The sequence below is a fragment of the Larus michahellis genome, chromosome 1, assembly GCF_964199755.1.
Source record: "Larus michahellis chromosome 1, bLarMic1.1, whole genome shotgun sequence".
Classification (NCBI taxonomy): Eukaryota; Metazoa; Chordata; class Aves; order Charadriiformes; family Laridae; genus Larus; species Larus michahellis.
Genome location: NC_133896.1, coordinates 201,197,041 through 201,222,718, shown reverse-complemented (window position 1 = coordinate 201,222,718; position 25,678 = coordinate 201,197,041). Strand labels below are relative to the sequence as shown.

Sequence of the window (25,678 nt, the reverse complement as noted above, 5' to 3'; positions counted from 1 at the left end):
TCATTTGTTCGGTTTTTGGTTTTGTTTTGTTTGGTTTTTGTTGTTGTTGTTTTTTCCCCCAGCAATTACAGCATGGAATATACAGTTGCAGCAGCTCTATGCTGAAGAACTTCCAGTGACTTCCAACCAAAACTGTGAAACCCCAATGTCTGGCAAGTCTACAAGGAAGTATTCTAATAATAATGTTGTTGCTGTCCTCAGCCCAAATGAACAGTCAAAATTTCAAGTCTTGGGGGGTGCTTCAGGTAGGACCAATATTCTCTCATTCATATGCAAGCATTCATATAACATCCTGTTTCTCTGAGCTTACATAACATACAGGCATTCTCCTTATTCAGGAATCTCTTTGTAAACTCCTCTAGCCAGGACAGTGCCCAAAGAGGAGCTATTTGATGGCGTTTGATGCCTTTCAGAGCCATGCAGAAGCCTGTCTACAGCTTCCTCTTTCCTATTTCAAAGACTTACTCCTGAATGGCACCTTATGCATTTGGAGTCTGCAAGGAAACTGTTCTCTCTGCTCTCCAAGCTTTTATCAGTAATCTATCTATCTAACAGCTTCTTAAGGGAAAAATAATATAATTGAGCCAGTCTAACAGCTCATAACCAAGAAGAAGCAGAGGTATTAATCCCCACTTCTCCATCCACATTTCTCCCTGCATCTACTCGTGACTGCACAGTTGTACCTCTCATCTCCCAGGAGCTGGCTCTGGTGCCACAGGAGGTGAGCTAGGGCAATTCAACCCCCCAGTTCAGCACAAAGCAATCATCTTTTTATCTTTTTTTTTTTTCATTGGATTAGTCATCTACTGGGTTAATAAGTTGAATGACCTCAGAGGGGGTCAGAGCTGGAGCAGAGTGAGATGAGGGCGAAGATGTGAGGGATCAAGTAAGAGAGTTTTTTGGCAAAAACAAGTCTTTAGTCTGGTTCTCCCCCTTTGTGTAACTATGCTACTCAAAATCCAGCTTATATTTATCCTTTCATTAAAGTGTCCCTCCTATATAATGTCTTCTAATATAGGCCCACTGAAATACATTAATACTCAATTCTGGACACAACTGGTTTAAGTAAGTGTAAGAGCAATTCATGGGAGATTAGCCGGAGGAACAAAAATCAAATTGGGACAAAATTAATGCCCATTTTATTTGGAATTTAATATTTATTTGGAATTAATATTCATAAATGTCTAATTCACAGAAGCTTGGGCTATATAGGTTAAGTACTTATACAGGTAAAAGTGGTAGTCAGAGTGAGTAAATTTTACATAATTGGCTTTTGAATCAGTTCTTTCATTAATGAGAACTTAATACTAGTATTTCTTTTGAAATACTATCTAGTATTGACTAAAAAATTTATGTCTTCTGTTTAATCTCTTCACCACCATTTCTCAGTCATACGAAACTATGCACACAAGTAATATGTAGAGAGAGACTAGTATGTAAGTATGTTACTAGTTGGTAAGTATAATTACACCCTGCTAGCAATATTCGATCTATATATTCTTTTAACTTAATTTATAGAGGAATAAATTAGTTTTGGTATATGTTCCTTCATCTTTTTGTTCTGTCTTCAGAAAAGTTCCCCATTTTGCAACATTTATTGGAAATGTGATTTATGATGCCTTTGCCAATGATATACAGAGAGACGTTTGCTCACCCACCAGCAAAATCCCGCTTTGTCTGCTGCTGCTGGTTAGCACTAAAGAAAGTTGAAAATAGATCAAATATTTGCTACTTCTGAGCTATATAAACATTTGCTGCCTTAGTCAAAGGACTCCAGAGGAGTGCAAAAGGAAGAAATGCTCTGTATTACACTGTTCAGATATGATGTACCGCATTGAAAATCCTGACAGTCCCTGTCCACTGACAGAAAACTCCATTCCACGTTGTCTAAGGGAGTGTTTCTTGCCTGAGGAATAGGCAATTTGGTCCCCGGACATGGACTTCTCTCCTGACAACATCAATATCATCATCATCACCACCACCATCATCACATATATAGGGTCTTTGGTCTTACCTCATTCACTTCGTACTTGCAGTGTTCTTGGGCATCTTTAATGAGAGTATGAAAGCTTCATGTAAAGGACCGCAAGCTCCAAATATGTGCCTTGAGGACAAGCACTTGTTTGGTCACTAAATTCTCAAAGGTCAGTGATTTAATTTTGAGAGCTGTTCAATAATTAAAGCAGAGGTTTAAACTGGACTCTTTCTATTTATTCCAATACTAAGCTGAAGTGCTCTGTACTTTGGCTTTTACCACTGTTACGTGAAAGACAATTGTTAAAATGGATTAATAAGGCTTTGATTTGGCTGTTTCATTACACAAATACATCACACAAATGTTAACCTTTGACAGCTTGGTTGGTTTGTAGGATGGAAGGCACATCTCGTACCAATATTGTGCTGCAAAAAACATGTAATAAAGTTAGTCTCTGTATCAAGCAATTTACAATGGAAGCAGGACAAAAAGACTACACATAACAATGCTGTGAACGTGGCACTACAAAAATTAGGTGATTGTGGAAAAGAAGTAACAAGGTTGAATTAAAGCAAATAAATTGAATGACAAAGAGAGCTTTTCCTATGTAATTCTGAGGCTACCCATCTAGCCATTCAAACAGGAGTCAAAGCTATTGTGCTACTAAATTTATTGGTAACTAAATTTGAAGAAGCCATAACTTAATACTTAACTGTGTCTTCTTGAAAGCACTGAAGCTGCTGCTGTTTAAGGACTAGTGGAAGTAAAGCAACTGAGCATATCATCAACTCCTTAAATGCTGATCATAAACAGTGAAGGATAAAACCAACAGTAACAGGAGTTAATGTATTATAGGAAGTGGCCTTAATTCCCCTCTGTTAGTGCAAGTGACTGAAAACACTGTGTCTGAGGGAATTCCCACGTGGCAAAGATATGACATGTCTGGTCTGCGTATCAAATAACGTACCCTCAGCACAGTTGAGCAATTAATAGTTTTCACTAAGGTCTTCACCACCACCCTGTGGTAATAAGAAAATATTACAAGCGTTATGGTGCCCTGGTTTGTATCTGGGACATTTTATCTACCGTGCTCTGAGGAAAAGGAAGGACAATGTGCAGCAATTAGCTGCTCTCCTTGAATGAACTTCTGTGGCCAAATTAGCCTCGCTGCTGTGCTAATGAGAAGAGGAAATGAGAGCCATGACAAACAATCTTTTTCTCTTTACCTACTAGGCACTGTTGGAAATTTTCTAAGGTTGCTTTGCCTTGGCCTCCTCTCGCACTACAAAAGTTTGAGTCATTAAAAAATAGCCCACCCTGACAGCTTAGTGCTGTGCCCTCAGTGACCTGTCCTGCCATGCAGAAAACCTGGATTTACTGACAAACCTTCCTCGCCGACGGGTGCTGGGAGAGCTGGGGGCTCTGAGGGGACAGCACTGGGGGCAGCAGGGGCTCCTGGGGACATGGCACCAGCACCAGCAGGACCCTTACACTGACCCAAAAGAGGCTGTGAATTTTACAATGACAACAGTCATGGTCTGTCTATCCCAATCCTGAGGCGAGAATGACATAATTCATTAGTTACATCGACCTTGATGGACTCTGCCGTTAGTCTGGATTGACACTTTTTTAGCAGATAACCATGAAAACTGCTGTAGGAATGGCATTAAAGACAAACATTACCATAAGCTGCTGTCTAGTGTGCCTTGACTCATCGCAGAATAGTGCCTTGGAAATAATTACACAGCAGTAGAAGTTCATTTGCTCTTAAAAACCATTGCATCTGAATGGCAGGAGATGTAGGGGTTTTTAGATTGATTACTGTGCTCATTACATGTGTTAGGAGCAGTGGTGATCATGTGGCAGTGATGACCACGAGATGGATGGTTAATAAAAGAAGATATACCCAACCTTATTAGCAGAGCACCTTCTAGACACTTTTTCAGTCCTTCCCGAGTCAGTATCTCCTAAGTCTGGGTTATGTTCATAGGTAGAGGCCAAGGTTAACTGTGCCTAGCGAATCTGCCTACTGACAGTTCAGTGTATATACTGGGCCTTCTGCTTTATTTTGTATGTACCAGAAACGAGGAATTTCATGTGCCTGGTTCTGACAGCAAAGTTCCTCAGGAGCACCTGAAGCTCCTCCTTCCCCCTGAAACAGTTTCAGGTTTCCAAAAATCACTAGGAGAAACAGTTGATAAATCCTACATCATATTGTGTTTCTCTTCTTAGTGAAACTCAGTCCTTGAAGGGCAAGTGGTGCTCCTTGCTCTGCTAACCTCTGCCCCCTTAGATTTGCCCTTCTGAACTCTGCTGACACTAGACACCAGTGATGTTGACACCTCCCAACCTTCACTTGTCTCCCAAGTGGTTTGTCCTCATTGCTGGTGGCCCAGTCTGAATGCTTAAAACATTAAAATGGCTCGGGTAAAACCTTGCCCAGGTGTCGTGTGTGTCCCCCATCCTTGCCAAGATGCACAACAGAAATATAAGATGTAACATAAACAGAGGGAGGGTGTGATGGGTGTGGATCACTTGTCTGGTGCAACCTGCTGTAGGTGCCAGCAGAGACATTATCTGGGGATGCCATATGGACTTTGTAAAGGGTGTGTGGGTGTTTGTGTATGTATGCAAACATACACACATCTTTTTTTGAAACCAGAGCCTAAATACCTAATAGTGGCAGTAGGAGAGTTCTCAGCCCTAGGTAATCACCTGGACAACCAGAAGTCAGTTCTGACTGCAGTGAACTAAACCTAACACAAACCTATGATTAAAAAAACATGTTGTGCTGACAGTTTATAGAGTTTTGGCACATCATTGTCACAATTACATGTTCTCTAGCTAGTTAGAATAACTGAGTTTTGAAAAATACTCAGAAACACACTAAGGTATTTGTGTGCTTTCCTTACAGGCCACAGGATGTGCAGTTTTCCATTGCTGACTTTTTCTTTTCTCCTTTGGTACTGTAACATAAAAAGGCCCAAATCCATGTCTCTGTTACTAAGCACAGATCATCATGTAGCCTCTAAAAAAAACCCAAACAAACACCAAAAAACCCAAAAAACTAAACCAAAAAAACCAAACCAAAAAAACCCAAGAAAAGCAGTGCTGTTTCTGCATGAAGGAAAAGCGCCACCTGACAGATGAGCTCTTGAAGAACTTAAAAGCTGACGGTATGGGACAATCTACTGCATTTAGCCTGACTGCCAAAGCATGAAACAAAATGCACAGATGAGCTCACCATGGCCAGATGAATTGCAGGCTCCTTAGAAAGCCTATTGATCACAATTACTCCAGTGTTTGCTCAAGGTATGTTTTTCGGTCATCTGATCTGCCTCACTAAGTGCTCAGACTGTGCCTTTCACTTTGATATCGGAGCACTTGGCACACATCCTGCTGCAGCGGCAGCGCTTGGGAGGCCTGGGAAACTCTCAGCTTTGAGGTGAAGCAAGAAATAGAGATAAGAGCTTGGACAAGGGAAGGAGGGGGAAAGGATTGGCAAATCCAGATATTCTGCCAGCATTTGAACTTGCCAAAGTGTTTTTGCTGAAAAGATTTCAGCAAAGCATGTTATTTTGTTAAAGCTAATATGTCTCAGCAAAATGTAATTTTTGACGCAGCCTTGAGCAGGAAGGAGACACGCACGCCTTTCAGGTGTGGTCCCCTGCTCTGTCAGAATAACGAGAAATTAAAAACTTCCCTGAATCAGAGCAGTAAATTGAATCTCAGGCAGCATTGCCCATTGCTCTAACAGGCCAGCAGATAAACCTGTTCACACATTTACAGAACACGCCTTTTGGGTGAACCCTTGCAAAAGGTTTTGCTTTTGTTCCAAAGAAAACAAAATTTAATCCTCCTTACCTAAACTACAGTACTTAAGTCACCATCCTCTGTGAGCAGGAGCTTTATTAATACAGAAGCTGTATTTGCATTTACTTCCAAGGGGCACCGTGGGAGCTGTCTGCCAGGACAAGGCAAAGCACGGGGATCGCAGATGCATATGGCTAAGACAGTAACAAGGATGGGTTTTGCCTAAATGATGAAGACTTCAATCCAGGAATCAGTTTTAGTAGTTGTTAAAATGAACTTGTGCTAGGAAGTACTGTAGCTGTTACTGGAAAACCAAGAGAGGAGTGTGTGACCTTTTTTTGCTTTAAAATAATAAAATGACGGTACATTTTTGCATCCCAGAGGATACTTTGTAGACAATTAAAAAAAAAATTCTAAAATTGCACAATAAAGTTTTATAAGACACAGCTGAGGAACTTCAGCTTCGTACATTATTTAATTCAAACATGTACAATAAGAGAAAAATAATGGGAATGTAAGTTTGTACTTATTTCTAGAAAATAGATTCATTTGACAAACAATGTTCCAAAAGCAAATAAACCTTGTAATGCAATTACTTCAGAAGAAATTCACATCAAGCTACCGCAGTTCTATACACTGTACTTCAGCCGTCAACAGCCAATTCATCTGCTCTGTAGCCAGGACACTTCATTTACAACACGTGTAACAGCACACAGATGGTAAGACGCACAAAGTAATGTACGTTAAGATAAAATGTTACAAAACACTTGTCAAAATAATATATATACGCAAGTCATACCTAGTATTTACAACAAATAGTTTTAAATTAGAAATCGTTTGGAAGGCATCTCCTACATACAAATGTCACACAAACAGAAAAAAAGCGGAAAGGCGGTCAAAGAAAGGTACTGTGTTAGTTATGGCTAAAGACCTTTGGCTCCAAAACTCTGTTATAATTATTTTCAAAAGACAACTAAAACCTGGACCATTTGAGTAGTCTGTCTTGGAACTCCGTTATTACACTGACCACTAAAACACAATGTGAAATTTAGCATGGCAAGAGCCACTTGTAAAACAATCTTATTATTTTAAACATCAAATGCTCCAAGTTAGATGCAATTATGGTTTGGCATTTTCCTAACTCAGTGGGAACACATTTGAGGACAATTACATTTTACTGCATCTCATGCATAAAGTCTGAGGTTATCTGCTCAGCAGGCCATCGGGAAGGCTCTGGCTGTGCTTTATCTGAACGAGGCACAAATGTGCTTAGTAGTTGCCCTAGAACTTTTTTTAGTAACTTAAAGCATGCAAAAGCGAGAGGAAAAGAACAGATGTTGCCGTCACACCTTTCTGATCATGTATCAGTTTTGTCATCAGGAGGATCAGGGCAAGAGTTGCTAGAATACAAACTTTTACCTTTTAGTTGCAACTCTTTTTGCCCACAGACTCTAAAGGCAGGCTGAACCCCAAGTAAATATTTGTCTTAATTGTTGGATAATGTAATTGTGCGTTTTCATTTAACTATAAGTAGTTTAAAAGATTATGGTGTAGTCTAAGTTTGGCCTGTCTTGTTATATATTATCTTAATCTCTTGCAAGGTCAGATTGCAAAGAAAGACACAGAGAATATTATAAAACAACCATGTCTATATGTAGGGTACTATATGTAAAACTGTCCTGAGTAATCTGCACCATGAAACATTTGCTTTTTATCTCTCTGAAATTCACTTCTTGAGAAAAAAAAGCCTGCTGCATCCCAAACCATATGCAAACATTTCTGTTCATTTTTAGGGCTAAGGCACCAGCACTATGTGGGAAGAGCCTTCATGGACACTGACATGTCAGAAGATACATCCCAAAACCTCCTTTTTTTTCCCAGCACTCCACAGAACCGAGCCCTGGAAGGAAGTACATTTTAGCAAAGACACGTGTAAATAAGTGTGGATCTCATAATATCTTCGGGCCCAGCTGGAAAAGTTTCTGGGTGAGCACTGCAATCCAACTTCAGACATTTTTTTTGCATCTAGAACAAGTCTTTCAAAATGTGATTATGAAAAACATCATCTCCACTTCCACAGTATGTGCATCACTTTGGTTTGCAGGCCCGAATGTGGTAAGTACCCACAAAAATGGGTATGTAAGAAACACAAAAGGGTCACTCATTTAAGGGGAAGGGCATGCATCCATGCCTGCATTTGGAAGTCTGCTCCTTGTGTTTAAATTGAGCATTAGAATTATCTTTTTTAAAAAATCTGAACAGAAATGGCTTGTTTTTAACATCAAAAGAAAAATACAACCCAGCCAGCTTTTTTCACTAACTTTCCCGTGCATTTTCTTTAAGCTGAATCATTGAAAATGTCAGTGCATATTCCCAGTTCTTAACTGTTTCAGGTCGTCTTCCATCGCTACGGGAAAGCACAAGCAATGAAGTTCACTATGCGGTGAACGATTCGGCTGAGCATCACCAGACTTTGTATTATTGCTGAGCTATATACACAAGGCATTTGAAATGTACAGTTGTCAAAAGATGTCATTTAAAATCAAAACCACAAACCTGGGCTTTGCACAAGTTGACACAAAGTTATCAAAGCCCCAAAATCTAGCAACTAGTGGGCTTCACAACACTGACGATGAACAAAAATACAGAGGTAACAATAGCAGTAGGAACAAATACATGTTTAAAATAAGGCTTTTTTACATTGTTGTTAAGATGCCTGGCCTCTAGCCCCGTGTTTGTTCTTCATATATTACACATTCATGACAAAGCTGATTGTGTCCATTGTCAGAGAATACCCTTGGATCTGTCCTTATCATCAGATAATGCCCCTAATCAGCAGCATAGAATAAAGTATTATAAAGACATTCATAGCAAATCAGTTCTGAAACAAATGGAGTCTTTTTGTCCTTCCATATTAACAGCAGTCTTGTCATCCTTAATGAGAGTTATCAAGCAGAAATGATCAGTGCTGCAAATATCAGGATCCTGTTTCTTCCTGGTGGCTTTTTAGAAGTTATTCTCCCAAAGCAACTTCATGCCATAGGCAAATCACAGCAATGCAAATCACATATTGCATATGCTGGCCAGAGCTGACCTTAATTGAGTCAGGTTCTTCCCCTTCCAGTACGGACTGACGAGTCTGAGACAAAAATCCATCTCCAGTACACACAATTTCTCTGTCCCTTCCAGTAAGTATTTCTCTTTGTGAAGAAATAATTGGTCAAAACTCATTGTGAATTGACTGGGTGTAAGAAGCATGGATCCAGACTGCTTCAATATATTTACATTACCATTCATACATTTGCTAAGTCAAGCTATATGAATACAAAGTGTGAGAACTATGTAACATGGCCAGCAGCCAGCACGTACTGTCTCAACTCTGACTTTGTACATTCACATTATCTCTGTTAGAAAATAAAAAAATACTTTTTACAGAGAGAAATAAGCATATTGGAAATACAAAGAAGCATCTCCCAGGCAAAGAAGTGCGCAAAAAGTGATATAAAAGCTCTACACCGAGAAGCATACGTACATGCAGTATATTGCTGTGACTGAAAGTAATCAATCTGAGATGCCCTGGGCTCCTCGTGTTTCCACTGATGTGCAATAAATGCACATATCTTTACAGTCCATTTCACACTCTGTTCAAGTTTCTATATGACAGAATAAAATTTCCCTGTTCCAATCTGGAATATGGTAAGGCCTTGCGGGACGTTCTCCTGCCATTTGGCAATTTAATAGAAAAAGACAGGAAGGATTAGGGTCCACTGAATTCTGCACCAGCTGGTTCATCACATGGGATGTCTCCACCTGATTTTAATGGGTGGTCTCTGCTCAGTGCTCCAAGAGGAAGAAGACTCTCCTGAGATTCCGTGCTGATATACCCCTAAGGAAAAATTCCTCCCTATCCTCAATTTGGCCATCAATATAACGTTAAGAAAAATGAAATGTTACAATGACCTGCATGATTCCATCACTACTTCAACATACCTAAGAAACCGAGATCAAATGCTGCTGCTTCAGCGTAACAGCAATTTGTCAGAAGGCAGACTGCTCTTCATCAGCAATGCTGACATCTGGCAACATTAACTTCAGAGCGGTCTCGAGGAACTGCGTTATTCTTCTAGACAAAGGTTGTATTTCTGGTTCAAGGGAACCCAAGGTTTTCCCTCCAAAACTGGAGATTCACTGAGCACAAATAAGCTTATCCGTGTGTCCAAGGTCCTTCTCTGGAGTAAGTCTCCCTCCACGTCGATGTCCTTCCCAGGTCCTTGGCCTCTCACTTTTTAAAGGGAGTGAGTTTGTTGAAGGTATGCCAGAAGAGGGATGGCTTCCGCTTAGGTTCTGCCAGGGCGAAAACCTGCTGCTGCGGGATGCTGGTAGGCACAGTGATGTGGCGCTGATGAATAGGATGCAGGCTTTGGTGTGGAGGAGGCACAGGACACCCGTTATAGCTTACACCTGCAAAAGAACAGTTTAAGAAAGCGTATGAGTCAGCCAGCAGAGCAACCAATACTGGGAAAATTTAAGCACAGGACCATGGGACAACTTCAAAGGTCAATAAAGCCAGTGTGAATTTTGCCATGATCTCGAATGGAAGCACTACTAAAGGTTACCTTTTCTGATGTTAGTCTTTTTAATTGCTGCATTGATTTGGCTTAAGAAGAGAATAATATCAGTAAAAATAACATTACAGAATTACCAAAAATAAGCAGCAGTTTCACACAGCCTGGCTATATTGTTTGCACAAGTAAATTCTGGTATTTCAAAGCAATGAATTTACACAGCATTGTTATATGTATTTTAGTCAACTCTTAGAATAAGGCTGGGTAAAATATCGCTACTAACAAAAATGTTATTTCTTCAGTTTGGAAAATATTTTTCCAAGCTAATGTTCTCAGCCTTTGACCTTTGTGCATTCTGAACAGAATCTCCTGATCACGATTTTCAGCCACTCCCCTGAAAATCCGGACTGATTTTACAGGTATCTAGTGACTGATAAAGAGAAAATGCTTTAATAATATTAATCCCAGGGAGCAGAGGACTACCTAACATCAACTTCCTCATTCCTAAATGCAGATATAACGTGGTCCCACTTGCTCAATTTATTCTCTCAACACACTGGAGATTTACCCAAATTTGACTTTAAGATGGAAAAGGACAAAATCACAAGACATTTTCTGTGACAGAAAAGGAATAAAAAAATGCTCTTTCCAGAGAAACACGTTTCTGGTCCATCCTTCCTTCCTTCCAGTCTAGGACGGAAGGGAGCCATTTTGAGTGTGTTATCAAAAATACAGCAATACGTGGCTTGCAAAAAGAACTTTAGGATATTTTAAACAAAGCACAGAATTACTAAAGAAGAACCACCTGTCTGAGTAAAAGCAAAGGAAGGAATCAGTAACCCTCATTTCTAATTTACTCTCTGCATGCACTTTCTTCCATCCTTACATAAACGGCTTGCCTTACCTCTTGAGTTTCTTCTCTAGTAAAGAGAATACTGACTTGCCTGTCTGAAGGAGACTGGGGCGCTGATTTAGTAGATGGTTTACAAAGGCATTGGAATTTGATATTAAAATACAGGTTAATGGAAATTATTTGAACTCCATGTAAACCATGAAAATTTTTTAAAAGATTGAAGAACTCAACCATAGCCACATTGTGCTATTTGCTAAATGAAGAACACCAGAACACAGTGAGAATGTAAAGCAATTCCGAACACCCACCTTTAATTTTTCCATGCCTCGATTTACGGGCATTCTGCATGGCTTGTTTCTTCTGGTTTTCTGAGATTTCCATTCCTATGTCAAAGTGTAAATTAGGGCACAGTTATAAAAATACTGTACCTAATACTTGATTACATTAAATTAGAACAAATAAGTAAACTATTAAACAATTTTTAGTAAATCTTCATAGTAATATACCTGAAGTTTTTGGAAGCATGTTTTACTTTGTCATATAAATGTAAAAATAGTTTTTCACTGAGATAACAATAGGAACATTAATTTGACTGTAGATTACTGGGAAAAGCTGCTTTCCAGTTCCTGCAAATGGCAATCACTGTGGAACAAACCACACAGAAAGGTCTTTTTATAGACAAGTCCAGATAACAAGAGATTTAAAAAAAAGTGTAAATTAACGCTTCTGAAAGCTACGAGTCAGCAAGTAATAGATCAGAAATGCAGAATCTGTTTCTTTTTTCACTTACTCTGAGCTAACTTGGGGTAACAAATTGAAGTCACTGGTATCGCAGTACTACAAATTTGGATAATCTTTCCCTCTACTCGGAGGAGACAACATCACATCATCTTTCAGACACCAAAGCAGGCTGTGATGTGGTTGTGGCTGCATCGGACTGGGGCTGGAGCCCTCACTCTGGTTTCTCATGTACTTGTTTGCATACTTGTATGACTTACCTGATGCTAGAGTATATGGTATTTATGCTATTTACTATCATGTGACAGCTGTATGACTGATCTGTGCTGAGTACAGAGATGCCAGGCATCTGCTGTGAAAGGTGACACCAGTGACTGGTGTCATCCGGAACCCAGGTACAGGCACTCCGGTTCCCTCTCCCTGCGTACAAGCCAGTTGAGATACGTGGATACGTTAAGTTTGCACAAGGAGACAACAGGGTGCACATGCTGTCACTCATTTCACTCATATGCACGTGAAGCGCACAGAAGTTGCAATTAAAAGTCAAAGCAAAGCATCTGGTTTGATTCCATTTTGCATCTTCCTGCACTTCTCTATACTTTTGAAATTCCCTTTACTATTTTAGTCTGAACTGATGAAGAAGTTATTGCAAATCAGCCTATTAGCTTACAATACAACAGCAGTTAGCCATAATTTTGGGGTATTTTATTCTGCAGGGTTTTTTTTTCCTGTATAGAAACAAGGAAACAGATTTAAAAAAATGAAAGCGATTTCATCAACAGAGATCAGACCACTTTCTTAGGGTGACTATTAGTGGTTTGGAGAAGGATTTTCTGGCTGTGGCCTTTTCTTCCCATATATTCATAAAAGCTAAGAAAAGCTAGATATGGTTTGGAAGACAGTGACTCGCACCAAAGTGTCTTTGAAATAGAAGTAAAATGCCATTTGCAGTTCTGAATTGGAAGGGTACATATTGGTTCTCTGAGTGGTTAGATTAGAGGCTTTGTGTGAAGTCCAGCAAGATAGCTTACAAAATCAACAAGACGATAAATTTAAACCTGAGGTTTACAATGCTGGTGCCTTTCCACTGGTTTTGGCTAAAGGTTCAATTATGCCAAAAAAAGAAATTTTAGAAAAAAAGCAGTCTTCTGGGTAATGGAGAAAACATTCAAGCCACTGTGACTCGCAAGACCAGATGGATATTAGCTATTGCAACTCAACTATCTTCCCTCTGGTTCATGATACCTGTGACAAAACAGGTACGTCAAAATAATGAGTTGTGACATTTGAGAAGCAAGTTTCCAGAAGGCTCGCTCTTATCTGGGCAGAAAAGACTGTGCCTATGTGCCATTATCAAGAATACAGTTTCTTGTTATACTTTATTTTCTTTGCTATATTGCACAGTGCCTGAAGAGCAGCAAGCACGACGGACCCTCCCTTGCAATCCTTGCGCTCAGCACCACGGGAATTGGTGACCCATCCCTAAATAAGGGTTAGTGTTATTACAACAAATCTCATTACCCTTTTGAATATCGTACGTTGATTTTCATGAGGTCCCCATAAAAGAAATAATGACATTTAGGGCTGTAGCTGCTATACCTTTGCAGCTTCCTCTGCCTGCACAAGACAGACCTGCTGCTGCCCAGGGCAAGCACTAGTGTGAGCCTCAGAAGCATCCTGACATACAGCATTGAGCCCACTCAACACAGTCTCCCGGTGCTCCATAAAGCAACCACTGCAGGAGGAGGTGTAGATACAGATTTGAAGAGCTCAAGAGTGCTCCTCAGAAAGGCTGGGAATGGAAAATGTTCACATTTTATCTTCCTTTGCTCAGGCCTGCTCACAAAAGTGAAGGAGCTATGATTTATTCCGTAACATCCTTCCATTTGACTCTACTACTGTTCTCATTGTATGCTGGAGTGGAGGCTTTCTGTAACTTTGCTGTAAGAGGGATTGTTTGGACACTCATCATCAGATCCTCTGCATTGCTTAATTACCTTCTGATCACCTTCACCATTTTGCAATATCCACTTTATTTTAGAGTTCTGTTTAGGTGAATTAGGAAAGGCAGCCACCACCCATCCCCATGAGCACAAGGGGACTGAACAAGCTCTACACAGAGAACTCATGAAAGCCATCAGTGTTGTGCCCACAGTGTCACAACGTTACACTGTGGTGTTCAGCAGGGGAGAAGAGTTGGTTTTGAAAAGTTGGGAAAGTTTGAGGAAAGTTTAGCTGTGGCTGCTTTGTTGTTTACTCGAGACGACTGGGGTTAATTGCAACAGTTGGTGCAAGAGGGAAGAGTTAAAACTGATTTTAGAGTATGAATTGGTAAACTTGGAATTATTTTCTTCAGTTTATGGACTATCTACAATACATATGGAGGAGGCCTTATTTTTGTCATATTTACAACGGTATGAAACAAGAGAAAGCCACTAAGATCAAAAGGTTTACATTTGTAAACTAAGGGTTATTCCTGTCTTCCTATTCTTCTGACCAGGTGTTTCAAGCAAGTATGGAATATGAGATTTGGCATCTTGTTTAAATTTTAATAATGTCTGAGTTATATCATCCACTTCACTGCCTTTCCAATTTTAACCTGCTGTCATCCAAAGCCTAAGCCTGATGAGTGTTATAAAAAGGAGAAATTGCCACGTAGTCAACACATACAAATGCACTAATATTTCCATTACTTCTTTAGGAAGACTAAAAAAGAGTTTTATTTTTCTTATTAGTGTTGCTGTCTTCTCTGTGTATGTTTTGCCAATGAAATTTTGCTGGAGCTTTTGTCACCGATCTTAAAAGCAAGCAAGAAACTATGCAAAAAAGAAATTAAAATAACAATCCTAAATGTACATTCACACAGAAGACGCTGTCCTTAGAGCATCCCACAGGCCGTGGGTCTAACGTTGAGCCTAGGATTTGATACCTTTTTCCCTGCTCACTCAAGGTTAGGCTTCATTTGTCTGTAAACTGCCCAGAGGTGCTGTTGTTGGGTTTGTAACTAATGATACCACGCGACTGCACGGGTCTCCTCGACACAGGAGGTGCCATTATATGACATGGACAGTACAAATCTACAAGTAGAATCATAGAATCATGGAATAGAATAGAATCATAGAATCGTTTGCTGCTTGGCTTTATAATAAAGTGTCCTTTATGAACAGATGTTTTTGGGACAATGATTCATACGGAAGTGCTAGGATTTTGGATGGATTTTTATTATTGATTGGTCTCTATGAATTGCATCTTGTCATATCTCACATCTCATTCTGCTCTGCAATGCACCAGAATCATACAGGTTACGCTGTGACACGGGTGTCATAGCTAACTGCCCCCAACGACAGGGCAAACACACCCGGACAGGCTTCACTTACACAGCTATAGGTCATGTCAGGTCTCTCAGAAGGCAGAGTGCACATCTGCAGAAAGCATAAGGAAGTGTAAAAGCAAGAACATTCCCCTTTGTTTCTACACCTTTTAGAGAGGAAATCCTTCCACTCACCCATTTCCTTGTCTTCCTGAACTCTTCTCCTTTCACTTTCGCACGCCTCCATCCATCTCTTTTTATCCTCTTGTTTTTTTGCACAGAACAAATGAATCTCTTCTGTTGCTCTGTTTATTATCTTAAAAGCATTCTTGACATTCATGTTAAAGTCTTTGTCTCTGCCATCTTCAGTGTCCACAATTTCCATCTCATCCATGTCAATACGATCCTTATAATACAAGATGTCCCTTCTCAGTAAGTCCTTCTTACAGAACACAAGCTGATGGTCAAAAAGGAAGAAAGTCCTCTGCTGGCTTTTGCCTTGCTTTGATATTTTGGTCAGTTCTCCTGAGTGGATCAGTTCTGAGCTTCTGGCTAACACATCTGGTCCCTAAGAGGAGATACATATACATGTAGTAAGTAAATCGTATTTTAAGATCTTACTGTGTGCCTAACCAGTCTCATTTTATAATCAAGTCTTAAGTTCATTCATTTTTATTGTATTTTTATTATTAGATTTGAAAACATCATAGAATCATAGAATCATTTAGGTTGGAAAAGACCCTTGGGACTATCGAGTCCAACCATCAACGCCACTCAACAAAGTTCTCCCTTACACCATATCCCTTAACACCACATCTAAACGAGTCTTAAACACATCCAGGGATGGTGACTCCACCACCTCCCTGGGCAGCCTATTCCACTCTTTCCATGAAGAATGTAGATAATCTCATACAGGTAAGCTCAATGAATGCGTTTCTGCTTTACTTTACTTCTGCATAAATCAGGAGGAAAATCATTAAAGTCAACGAAGCAGGTTCAAGTTCTGACAGAACTACCAAAAACCCAAAGGAGATTTTATAGGTCTAGCATTTTAAAAAAAAATCCATTTTGTCATCTCAATCCAGTGTCATCTCAAAGATAAGTGCCCATGTTAATACATGCTGCTCTTCCTGATTTATAAACAAGGTAATCAGTAACAGAATCACTGTAAATAAAGCAACTGGACTTTTAACTGAGCAATGACCACTTGAAAAGTAGACACCATAAACTACCTACTATGCAGAAAGACATATCCTGGAGAGGACATGAAGTACTGTACACAGTACCTTTGGTCAGGAAAGGGACAGGCTGACACTTACCTCCCAGTCTACGATAGAGACTTGCCAACGTGCAATCTTGTCTATGCTTTCTAGTCTTCGTTTTCGCTCATTGATCAGGCACGCTACGTTCTTCATAGCCTCATATGCAGCTGTTATGTTGTTATAATCGCTGGGAAATGCAGGCAGATTTCAAAGATCACTTAGGCAATGGATATGATGCAATCACAAACTGTGTCACAGTGCTTTAAGTATTAGCCCACATTACCCATTGATCCCTCTACTCAGGGTACTTAAATAAGAGAAACCTGATTCTCAGCTACCCTGAACTTCACATAGTAGTCTGTACAATTCGGTGCTGCTGTATTACTATGCTTCATGCAGGAGCAAATTATTAAACTGGTGGAAGGAGGCAGAGGAGGTAGACTAATGAACTGCAATACTGGCTCTACTGAAAACAACAGTAGAACTCCCATTGTCCTCAGTGATACATACATTTCACCAAAGGAATTTATTTTTAAGCAAGATTTTAGTGGGATTTTATTGGGAAGGGCATTCCTTTAATCATGTTTAACAACTGTATTCTCTCCTTCTTGTTCCCAACAGCTGGGTCAATGAATGCAAATGGAGAACGCTATGTAGCCAGAAAAAGTACCGAAAGCAACCTCAAACAGGGTGAGTGAGGGATGCAAGAACATGGGCACCGAAGAGAGGAATGAAAGGAGACAATGCTGACAAAGTGGCCAGTTTTCATGGAACAAGTGTGTAAGAGCCAGGGCAGTCCCCTTCCCCTGCCTGCACCAGGTCAAATGCAAGCCTCCTGTCCTTCCATTGCTCTGCTCCCCTCCTTCTTTCCCTGAGCTCCCCACGTGCTTATGAATGCCCCCAACTTGTAAGCAGGTTTTCGTTCCCCTTTGAATAGCATCCATCACTCCTTCACCTTTCTCAAATGGATCTCTGAGAAGAGAGAAGGAAAGAGATGCATTTCTTCCATTAGAGTCCCAACAGAGCAGTTGCCTTCCTCCTTTATCAGAACGCCTCTTGCAGAAAAGGGAGCCAGAGGTAGAAAACAGTATGAGCCAGAAATAAATCCTGCCAAGGGGTCAGCCTCGCCGTCCTTTTTATCTGCTCCTGTCTCAGTTCCTGTTTTCATCAGCTGCTGCTGATGGATGCGTTACAGCATGTTACTCTTCTCTCTCTATTTATACCTATGGAAACTCTTCCTGTTGCACTGTATACAAAAAGTGAGATTAACACTAACAGGATTCTACTAAGGTCAGGGAGATGCCCCACAGGGTGACTGCATGATATCCACACTGCTACTTTTGCCCTTCCTTATCTCAGTCCCTTCTTTCTCTGTTGGTGTGTACGTTATTCCACATTTGCTGCATAACCTGTGGCCTTCACAGCAGGCTGTACACATCAGATTGTCAAACTTTTTACGAAAACAAAACAAAAAGCTACCAAAAAAACCCCAGTTGGCTGGAGCTTTACCAAGGCTCCATGTGGGTGTTGGCCTGCCTGTCTGTGAGCATCTCTGTGCACTGGGCGCCCACCCGTGCCACAGAAAACAGGTCCTATGCGTACTTGCCACAGCGAGGTGGCAAGACCTTGCTGTCACTTCATCTGCAGGTTTAATAGCTCACAGAATAATCTTCCTAAAATTAGTAAAATTAGAGATACCCATGTTAGTAATTGTTATTGCAGGACTTTCCAGGTAGCCACGGAACTGAATGGAGGCATTTCACACCTGAATGTCAGTACTTCACATCCCCTATATTTTGTCCCCTGCAAAAATCCCGTGGTCTCCACGGGGAGTTTTCTCGAGGTCAAAGAAGTGCAGACTTTGCACAAGGAAGCATTGCCTCAGGCTGCATTTGAACTTTAAGCACAGGGGTCACAATGGAACATTTTTCTTGCAGTTGTACAAGGTAAAAAGGCAGACATTTAAAGATAAAATCTTAATTTAGTCAAAGATTTAGTCAGCTCAGGGGTATACTAGAAAGGCTAATAACCCGCAACTTCAATTGTTATTTATCCCATCTGAAAATCTAGTATCTGGACTTTATTGCAAACAAAGGCAATGTTTATTACTAGTAAGTTTCTGAAAAACATTACCTCCAAACTTGCTCAGATTGTGTTTTTTATTAAAGTCTTCTTTACCTTTTCTTGTGTCCATAACATTTATGCAGCTTCCCCCTTTCTTCTGTGGATTTCCTTCTCCTTCATTTCTTTGACACATTGGCTTTTTTTCACTCTGATTTACACATCCCTCCCACAACCTATTTCAGCACCTTCTTCCTTTCCTTCTCCCTCTTTCACTTATTCCTCATTCTGTCTTGCATCCCGTCGGTCCCCTGTGCTGCATTTTCAGATACTGTTTTGGTTAATATTTGTGATGGTTCCAAGATGCCCATCTAGTAAGGAGCTCCTGCCTATAGTGGTCAATGGGAGTTTTGTTCCTGTTCTCAAAAGCCTCAGTGTTGTGTCACCCAGAAAGCTTGAGTAATTAGGTGTTATAACTACTATAAGATTTGGGTTTTTCATGCTCTCACCTGTGCTCCTGAGTGGTGTATTTGAGCAATTCTGCGAGCTGCAGAGGGTACTTGCAGATTTTCTGAACGGGCGTGAGAAGAAAACCGTCAATGGCAATGTCAATCATCTGCTGAAGCAAGCGACAGGCCTCAAAGAAGTGACGGTATTTGCCCTGTTTCATCAGTTTTGAAAGTTCAATGCAGGCACTGGGATGATTGTTACAGTACTCTGAATAAATAGCAAAGCCTTCTTGCTATTAACAAAAAAAGAAAAAAGTCAAAGCTTTAACTAAAGTATTTGCCTATAAAGCAGGAAAGATATTTGTGTAACATCTGTTATATCTCATTAGATTAATTAATCCATTTCCCATATTGTTTCCTGGCTGATCAGCCTTGAAACTATGCAGAAATCTACTTTGTAACTGTCAAAACTATGTACCTGCTTTGTAAGAACACAGAAACAGAGACCTCCATTGAGTCAGGATAATCTAACCCACATTAGAGTACTTTTCTTTGTGGAAGACAGCTATAGGCTTAGCAAGTGTCTATCATGAACTCACAGCCTCTTTCCCCACCACCTTCTTTCCTTATTTTCTTTAGGAAGTTTTTGCATGCCCAATATGAGGTCACTGCAAATAGTCCAGCCCATCTGTGATCGTTACAGTTCTGAAAGGGAAACTTAAAAATGTGTACAAAGTTACATGCTTGCTAAAGATAAGGAGAAATCTAAACCATTAAATAACTCTTTAATTGTAAAATATTTTACATGCTAAAATGCTATCTGTACATAGTTGAGTATCTGATAAGCACTTGTTACTAAAATCCCCTTCTAACATGGTAACTTAGCATTTTCTTATCATATTTTGTTAATTTCATAAATAAAATCGACTTTTGCAACGTACATGTTGAAGAAAACATGACCCTATTTCACTTAGATGAGGTTCTTCTTTGTTGTACTGTTTCTCAAGATCCTTCAGAAACTTCCTTTGGAACTTGTAAATATCTTCAATATTTCCAAAAATGGTGCTTAACTGAGCTGCGGTGAACATTCCTGTATGTTTGCGACACTGCCGAATATAACCCTGGAAACGAAATTAAAAAAAGACCTCTTTAGTTTGAAGATGTGAAAACAGGTTCTACCCCGAACATGCCCCTTTGAGCTGGCCAAACCCCTGTGGATCCATGGGCAGGTGAGCGGTTCCACAGACACACACATGGCCGCGCCATTTCAGATTTGCATCCGAAATGTTTACACATTGATTCTGGCAGTCCAACTTCTGTCTCACAGTACCGCAAATGATTCAGGGAACCAGAAACCCGCAGACTGTGTAAAACCCACGATGCTACTTTAGCTGCCGTGCACTTGCATAGCAATTTCTCTGTGCCATAACAGTTCTCCAATGGATCAGAACAAACCCTAAAACAATTAATATAAAGACAATTTCTGCCAGGGCTTAAGTACTGGTTCCTTAACCAGTTGTTAAGTAGGGCAGAGTCTAAGCCAGAGAAACAAACGAAGAACATATTATAATGCATTCAGAATGCCGCTGTTTGGTAAAATCCATATGGTATCGGCAGGAGGTAACAGTATTGGCAAGACCACACATACAAGCACTTTTCCAGTTTTTGTCTCTTTACTTGTAAGAACATCACAGGGGGCCAGTTCACTTTATTCGTATCCAATGTTAAGCAGACACACAACGGAGTCCTCCAGTTTTAAAATGCCCTCAGAGCAAATTCGGCTCTGCCATCAGTAACCGACATGAGATCTCATCAGCATTCGCGTAACTAAGCAAAGGTGCGATCGGGGGCCTCTTAGGGCCGAAACACGCAGCAGCAGCCGCTGCCACGCACAGCCACACATCCTCAGGCGCCTGTCCCACACAGCCGAGCGTGGCGAGGAGGACACGGCGCAGGGGCTGAGCACCCAGGAACAGCTGCTGTGCTCATGCTCTCCTACCAGTTACGGCGCCGGGGTACAGAGGAGCGCAAAGGTTAACTGGTGGGACAGGGCTTATCTGCCAGGCTCCTCCGTTTGGCTGCTTTCGGGCAGGCTTCCCCCATATCGCTTTGGGAGCAGACAGCTGTAAAAAGCCTTGCGATTGCTCCGGTGAGGTTTACCAGGAAGCAACCCTGAATATTGCTGGCACTGACATGAATATTCCTGTCTCCTCCGCAGCCATCTGCTCTGAGAGCTGTGCAGCGGCTATGCTGCAAGCCAGCTACCACATTTACTACTGTTAGGAGGACAAGGAAAACTAATCCCTGTGTGCGGCTCTTGTAATGTGGATTGCAGACACTTCTTGAACGTAAACTGTTTTTCTGAGTATACTCCAGCTTCGTGATCCTGACTGCACCAGTCCTAGTGATTCATTCTGGTGTGGAGCTTGCAAATTTGGATTACTATCTGCAGTAGCTTTTCTGGCTTAGTCTTACTTGAGTGTATTTTCAGCCTTATGTCCTGCTTGCACCACCCTACAGGGGCGCTCTGAGGAAAGCAGACCATCTCTACCCCACATGTTGAACACGGAGTATCACTTCTCTGCTTGGAAAATGTGTGTCTGCACTCTTGAACTAAACTCAGAGGCCTGTCAGATTTAAGAGAGGTACAAAATACATTTATTAGAGAAAATTAGTTATTAATATCAGTCTAAGAATTAATAGGCCAGTAAAATATGAAAGTCATGTCCTAGAACTCGGCTAACTGTGGCAGCGACACAGCTGCGTGTACAAATTCCTCCCTGATCTTTTAGGCACACAGTCAAGCTTACTAGCTTAAGTGAATAGTGAATCTAAATGACAAAACCTACATTTAATGTTTTAAAATTAGCTAATTAGCAACCAGTTCTTATCTTTTGGTTTTCCCTTTTTTCTTTCTTCAAAATGCATAAAAAAGGCCTGATCTAACAAACAAACAAAACCCAACCGAAATCCACTGCTGTCTTGTCTACTTTATTGTCCATGAAAGAATCTAACCAGGGGCAGACTAAAGGATGACAAAATGACAAATACAGAGAGAGGCCTAGCAAACTAAGGGTACAAAGAATATTTTGGTAGGTTGCTTAGCACCCTTCCAGATGCTAACCACAAACCAAGTCAAATACAGGTCAAATGCGTCACAGTCCATGTCCAAAGAGGGAAACTTCAGTGAAAATATTAAGAAGCTTCTTGTCCAAGTGTGAGCCTCCAACAAAATTTGAATAAAAAGCAGAGGAAGCCCACATTTTATGGTTTAAACAAGCAAGGTAGTTCTAAAACACCTTTGAAGACTTCTTCTAAGCACCCAGCAAAAATCTCTTCGTTGGAGAAAACAAAAAAATATCTCACACAGCAAACATTCTTTTTGCAAGTTACTTTGAAAAAGTTTTGTCCCTGAACTGTAATTATTTTATTAAAGTTACTGCAAGTTTTCTATCTAAACCAAGTGGTAAAAAGTTACAAATAAACTGGAATTCCTTCTCTCATTATTATGGAAATAGCGGTCACATAAACAAAGCACTATTTCCATGTCAAAAGTGGACTGTTGTTTTTTTTTAAAAAAAAAGGAAGCGGTGCCTTGTGGCAGTCAGAGAAGAAAACCGTAAGAGGACACAAGTCGGGTCTGACTGACAGCCTCAGATGTGCAATGGGGAATATTTTGATACGAGAAACCAACCCAGTTTTCAACTCATATGGGATGTTTTGTTCACATTAGGTCAGCAGAACGCCCTCAGGTTAAAGCATGTACCTCACAGATGTCCTTGAGGTGCTTGATATAGACTCGTTCTGTGTTCATAATTTCCTGTATAACGTTGGTTCTCATCTGATCCTTGTTTTCAGCTATTTTCTGACGATGCTTGCTAATATCTGCATCTTGTTCTTCATCCTGGATACTACTACAATTCTCTGGCACTTCTTCCTGATTAACTCGCAGCTGCAGCCAGAAAAAACAAAGCAAACTAGAGTAAAGCAGCGAACTTTTACAAAATGTGATAAAACTGTTACCAACTTCTTACAATTAAGAGAGGACTCGCTACAGAAATGTTCCCATTCTTACCTTATAGAGAGGGTGCCACAAAAAGATTTATCTCATTGTACCCACTGCATATTCAAATAAAGTGTTGAGATTTCTGGCTGGTTAAATACACGGCTTTCTACTCACAGGATTGGAAAGATACCATATTGTGTCCCCTGTGTATTTTTTAGACTTAAGGTTATTTCTGACCCTTACTAATAGTTTATGTGCTATTTTGGCCAAGCCAGCATGTGGGTAAAAATTACAAAAGCAGACGCCTCAAACACTTCTAAATAGTTTCCCTCTGCCCCGGTTCCCCACCTCTACGATATGGATAACAGCACCTCCTTTTTCAACTTTTGTCTGGTTGCCCGTGTTGGCTGGAGATCTAGGAAGAGCAAAGGCAGGAACCATCTCTTGCACTTTGTGTAGTACTTCATACAGCGTGGCCCAAGCTTCATTACAGGCTTTCAAAAAGTTCTTTAAATTAATTTCTGAAACATAGCTTAATTTTATACCATTCAAGAGTCATACTGTCATTAATCTGGCTGAGTTCTAACTGGGGAGTTCAGACTGTGAACCAATTCCTACACGGTGTCGTGATAATAAATTAAGCCCTATTTTACCAAGAAATCCCTGCAGCTTTCCCCGCTGCCTCATGAGAACTGCTGTGTCCTCTCCGCGTACGCTGGTTGCTCCTGGTTGAGCTTTCTGCTACCCTCATTTCTGCTTGAGAAATTCCCCTGGTTACCAAAGGACCACACAAAGGAAGAAGCCAGAGTAAAAGGTGTCGGAGGAGCTAAGGGATCCTGGGGTGTGATTCTCTATTGCTTTTTTCCTTGTGAAGTCATTAGCAGCTACACTGCTGATGTTCAGAAGCAAAGATGCTGAGGATCAGGCCCTTCACTTAAATGTAATGCCATGACCATTGCTGTTGTACTCTGCTAGGAATCTCGCGTGACAATGGTGCCAAAGCAAGAGAGTTACTCACCCTGACGAAGCTAGCTGGAAACCAGGCTTCCTTGTCCTCATTTCTTCCCCACCACCAGTCTTTGTTGGAAGCTTCTAGAACTCTAATGACATCTCCAGCTTTGAAGCCCAGCTCTTGATCATCCATAGTCACGTGGTCCCAGAGAGCCTCTGCATAGACAATGCTGCCATCGCTTATCAGCTGAGACGGGAAGAAAAGGAGGTTGTGAAGGACAAAAGATAAACAATGAGCTGTTTATAAATTACTAAAAGACCAAACAAAATACCTCACTAGAGCGCCCATGATTACTCCTGTTACAGGATAAAGCTAAAATTATGGATTTTTCAGAAATCTCTGCATCTGTTTATTGGTGAGAACAATTAGAGTCCTACTCCGGAGCAGTCACACAGGCTAACGAGTCACACTCCCGGTGAAGTGCCAGTCACTGTGCTCTGCCCTTGGCATCTGCTCCTGGGCCCTGCCAGAGACAGGACACCGCGGCTGCTGGATTCTTCGCTATGCTGGCTACTGCCGTTGCCCTTTTTAGTAATATGAAACCTCCGACCTGTGTAAAACACACCCACCCACCCCCATCGTTACAGCGATGCGAAGCCCAGGACATTACCTCATTAATTGCTAGCTGTTCCCCTCCGGGCTGCAGGTACCTGGGAGTGGCTTGGCACAGCTCCTCGTAACTGTAGTCTTCCTCGCTGCCATTGTCGTCCACTAAGGCCGAAGACTCGGTCCCACCATCTGCAGCAACTAAAACAAAGGTGCAACAGCTGTTTGCTGCATCATTGTTATGATTCCCCAAAAATAACAGTGCAAGAGGAATCGCTGAGAAGTTGCCTTTGTTGTCGCGAATATAACAATAACAGCAGAAGTGGAGGGCAGCAGAGCTCTCAGGAAAAGAGCTCTTCCGCCATTAAATGCTTTTTTACTCTTCTTCGGAATCTTCTCATTTAGCAGCTGATGAAACTGAGAATTCTCCTGTTTGTGTGTGAAAAATAGAACTACAACCATTCTTTCTTTCTTTCTTTATTTACCCAGAGGAAACCTCAGATGACCTGGCTCAGAAGGGAAGTCCCAATGCCATTTCCCACATGGCAGATGAGAGAGCTCCAACAAGCTGTCAGCCCCAGGCTGGGTGCCATCACATCGTCACATCCCCTAGGGGGACATAATGACCAGACACCTCCATGCCCATCCACCCAAGAGGGGCAGGCAGCTCACGCCGCAGCCCTGGCTCTCAGCCGGCTGCCTCCACCTCTCCCACGTTCTGGGGGTCCTCTGGCAGCAGTGGGGTACCTATGGGGTGGCCCGAGGGGACATGGTGTAACTGCCTGAGAAAAAAAAAACAACTTGTTCTAATTGCCCCAAATCACAAAAAAATTCTTGGCTTGATAAGTGTACATTTTCTGACCAAAGAAGCAGCTTTGTAGAGAAATAGAGGCCAGAACTAAGATGGGCTTCATCTTATTACACAGCCACATAAACCAAGGGACACATCATTTCAGTGGCTGTGCCTGTGCACACGTACATTTGCAGTTACTGTATAAAACTGTAAAACCCATGTGGGGCTGCATTGCTGGGTGGTAGATCCTTTTGGCGATCATCTCCATGCTGGCAGATGAAGAGGACTGGGGACT

The 25,678-nt window shown here is 41.1% G+C and overlaps 1 protein-coding gene across 7 annotated transcripts in view; it reads right to left on the bottom strand.

Moving 5' to 3' along the window:
- Positions 1–8,242: 8,242 nt before the first annotated feature.
- Positions 8,243–25,678, bottom strand: part of SPATA13 (spermatogenesis associated 13) — a 186,840-nt gene continuing 169,404 nt past the window's right edge. For all 7 annotated transcript variants that reach the window (XM_074569072.1, XM_074569080.1, XM_074569090.1 and 4 more), the window contains 9 exons: positions 24,655–24,791; positions 24,051–24,230; positions 22,793–22,978; positions 19,968–20,147; positions 19,087–19,319; positions 16,574–16,703; positions 15,450–15,822; positions 11,515–11,589; positions 8,243–10,249 (listed from right to left, as the gene is read on the bottom strand). In XM_074569072.1, coding sequence (XP_074425173.1) covers positions 10,068–10,249; positions 11,515–11,589; positions 15,450–15,822; positions 16,574–16,703; positions 19,087–19,319; positions 19,968–20,147; positions 22,793–22,978; positions 24,051–24,230; positions 24,655–24,791 — 1,676 coding nt within the window. In that variant the 3' untranslated portion in view covers positions 8,243–10,067. The remainder of the gene's footprint in view (positions 10,250–11,514; positions 11,590–15,449; positions 15,823–16,573; positions 16,704–19,086; positions 19,320–19,967; positions 20,148–22,792; positions 22,979–24,050; positions 24,231–24,654; positions 24,792–25,678) is intronic.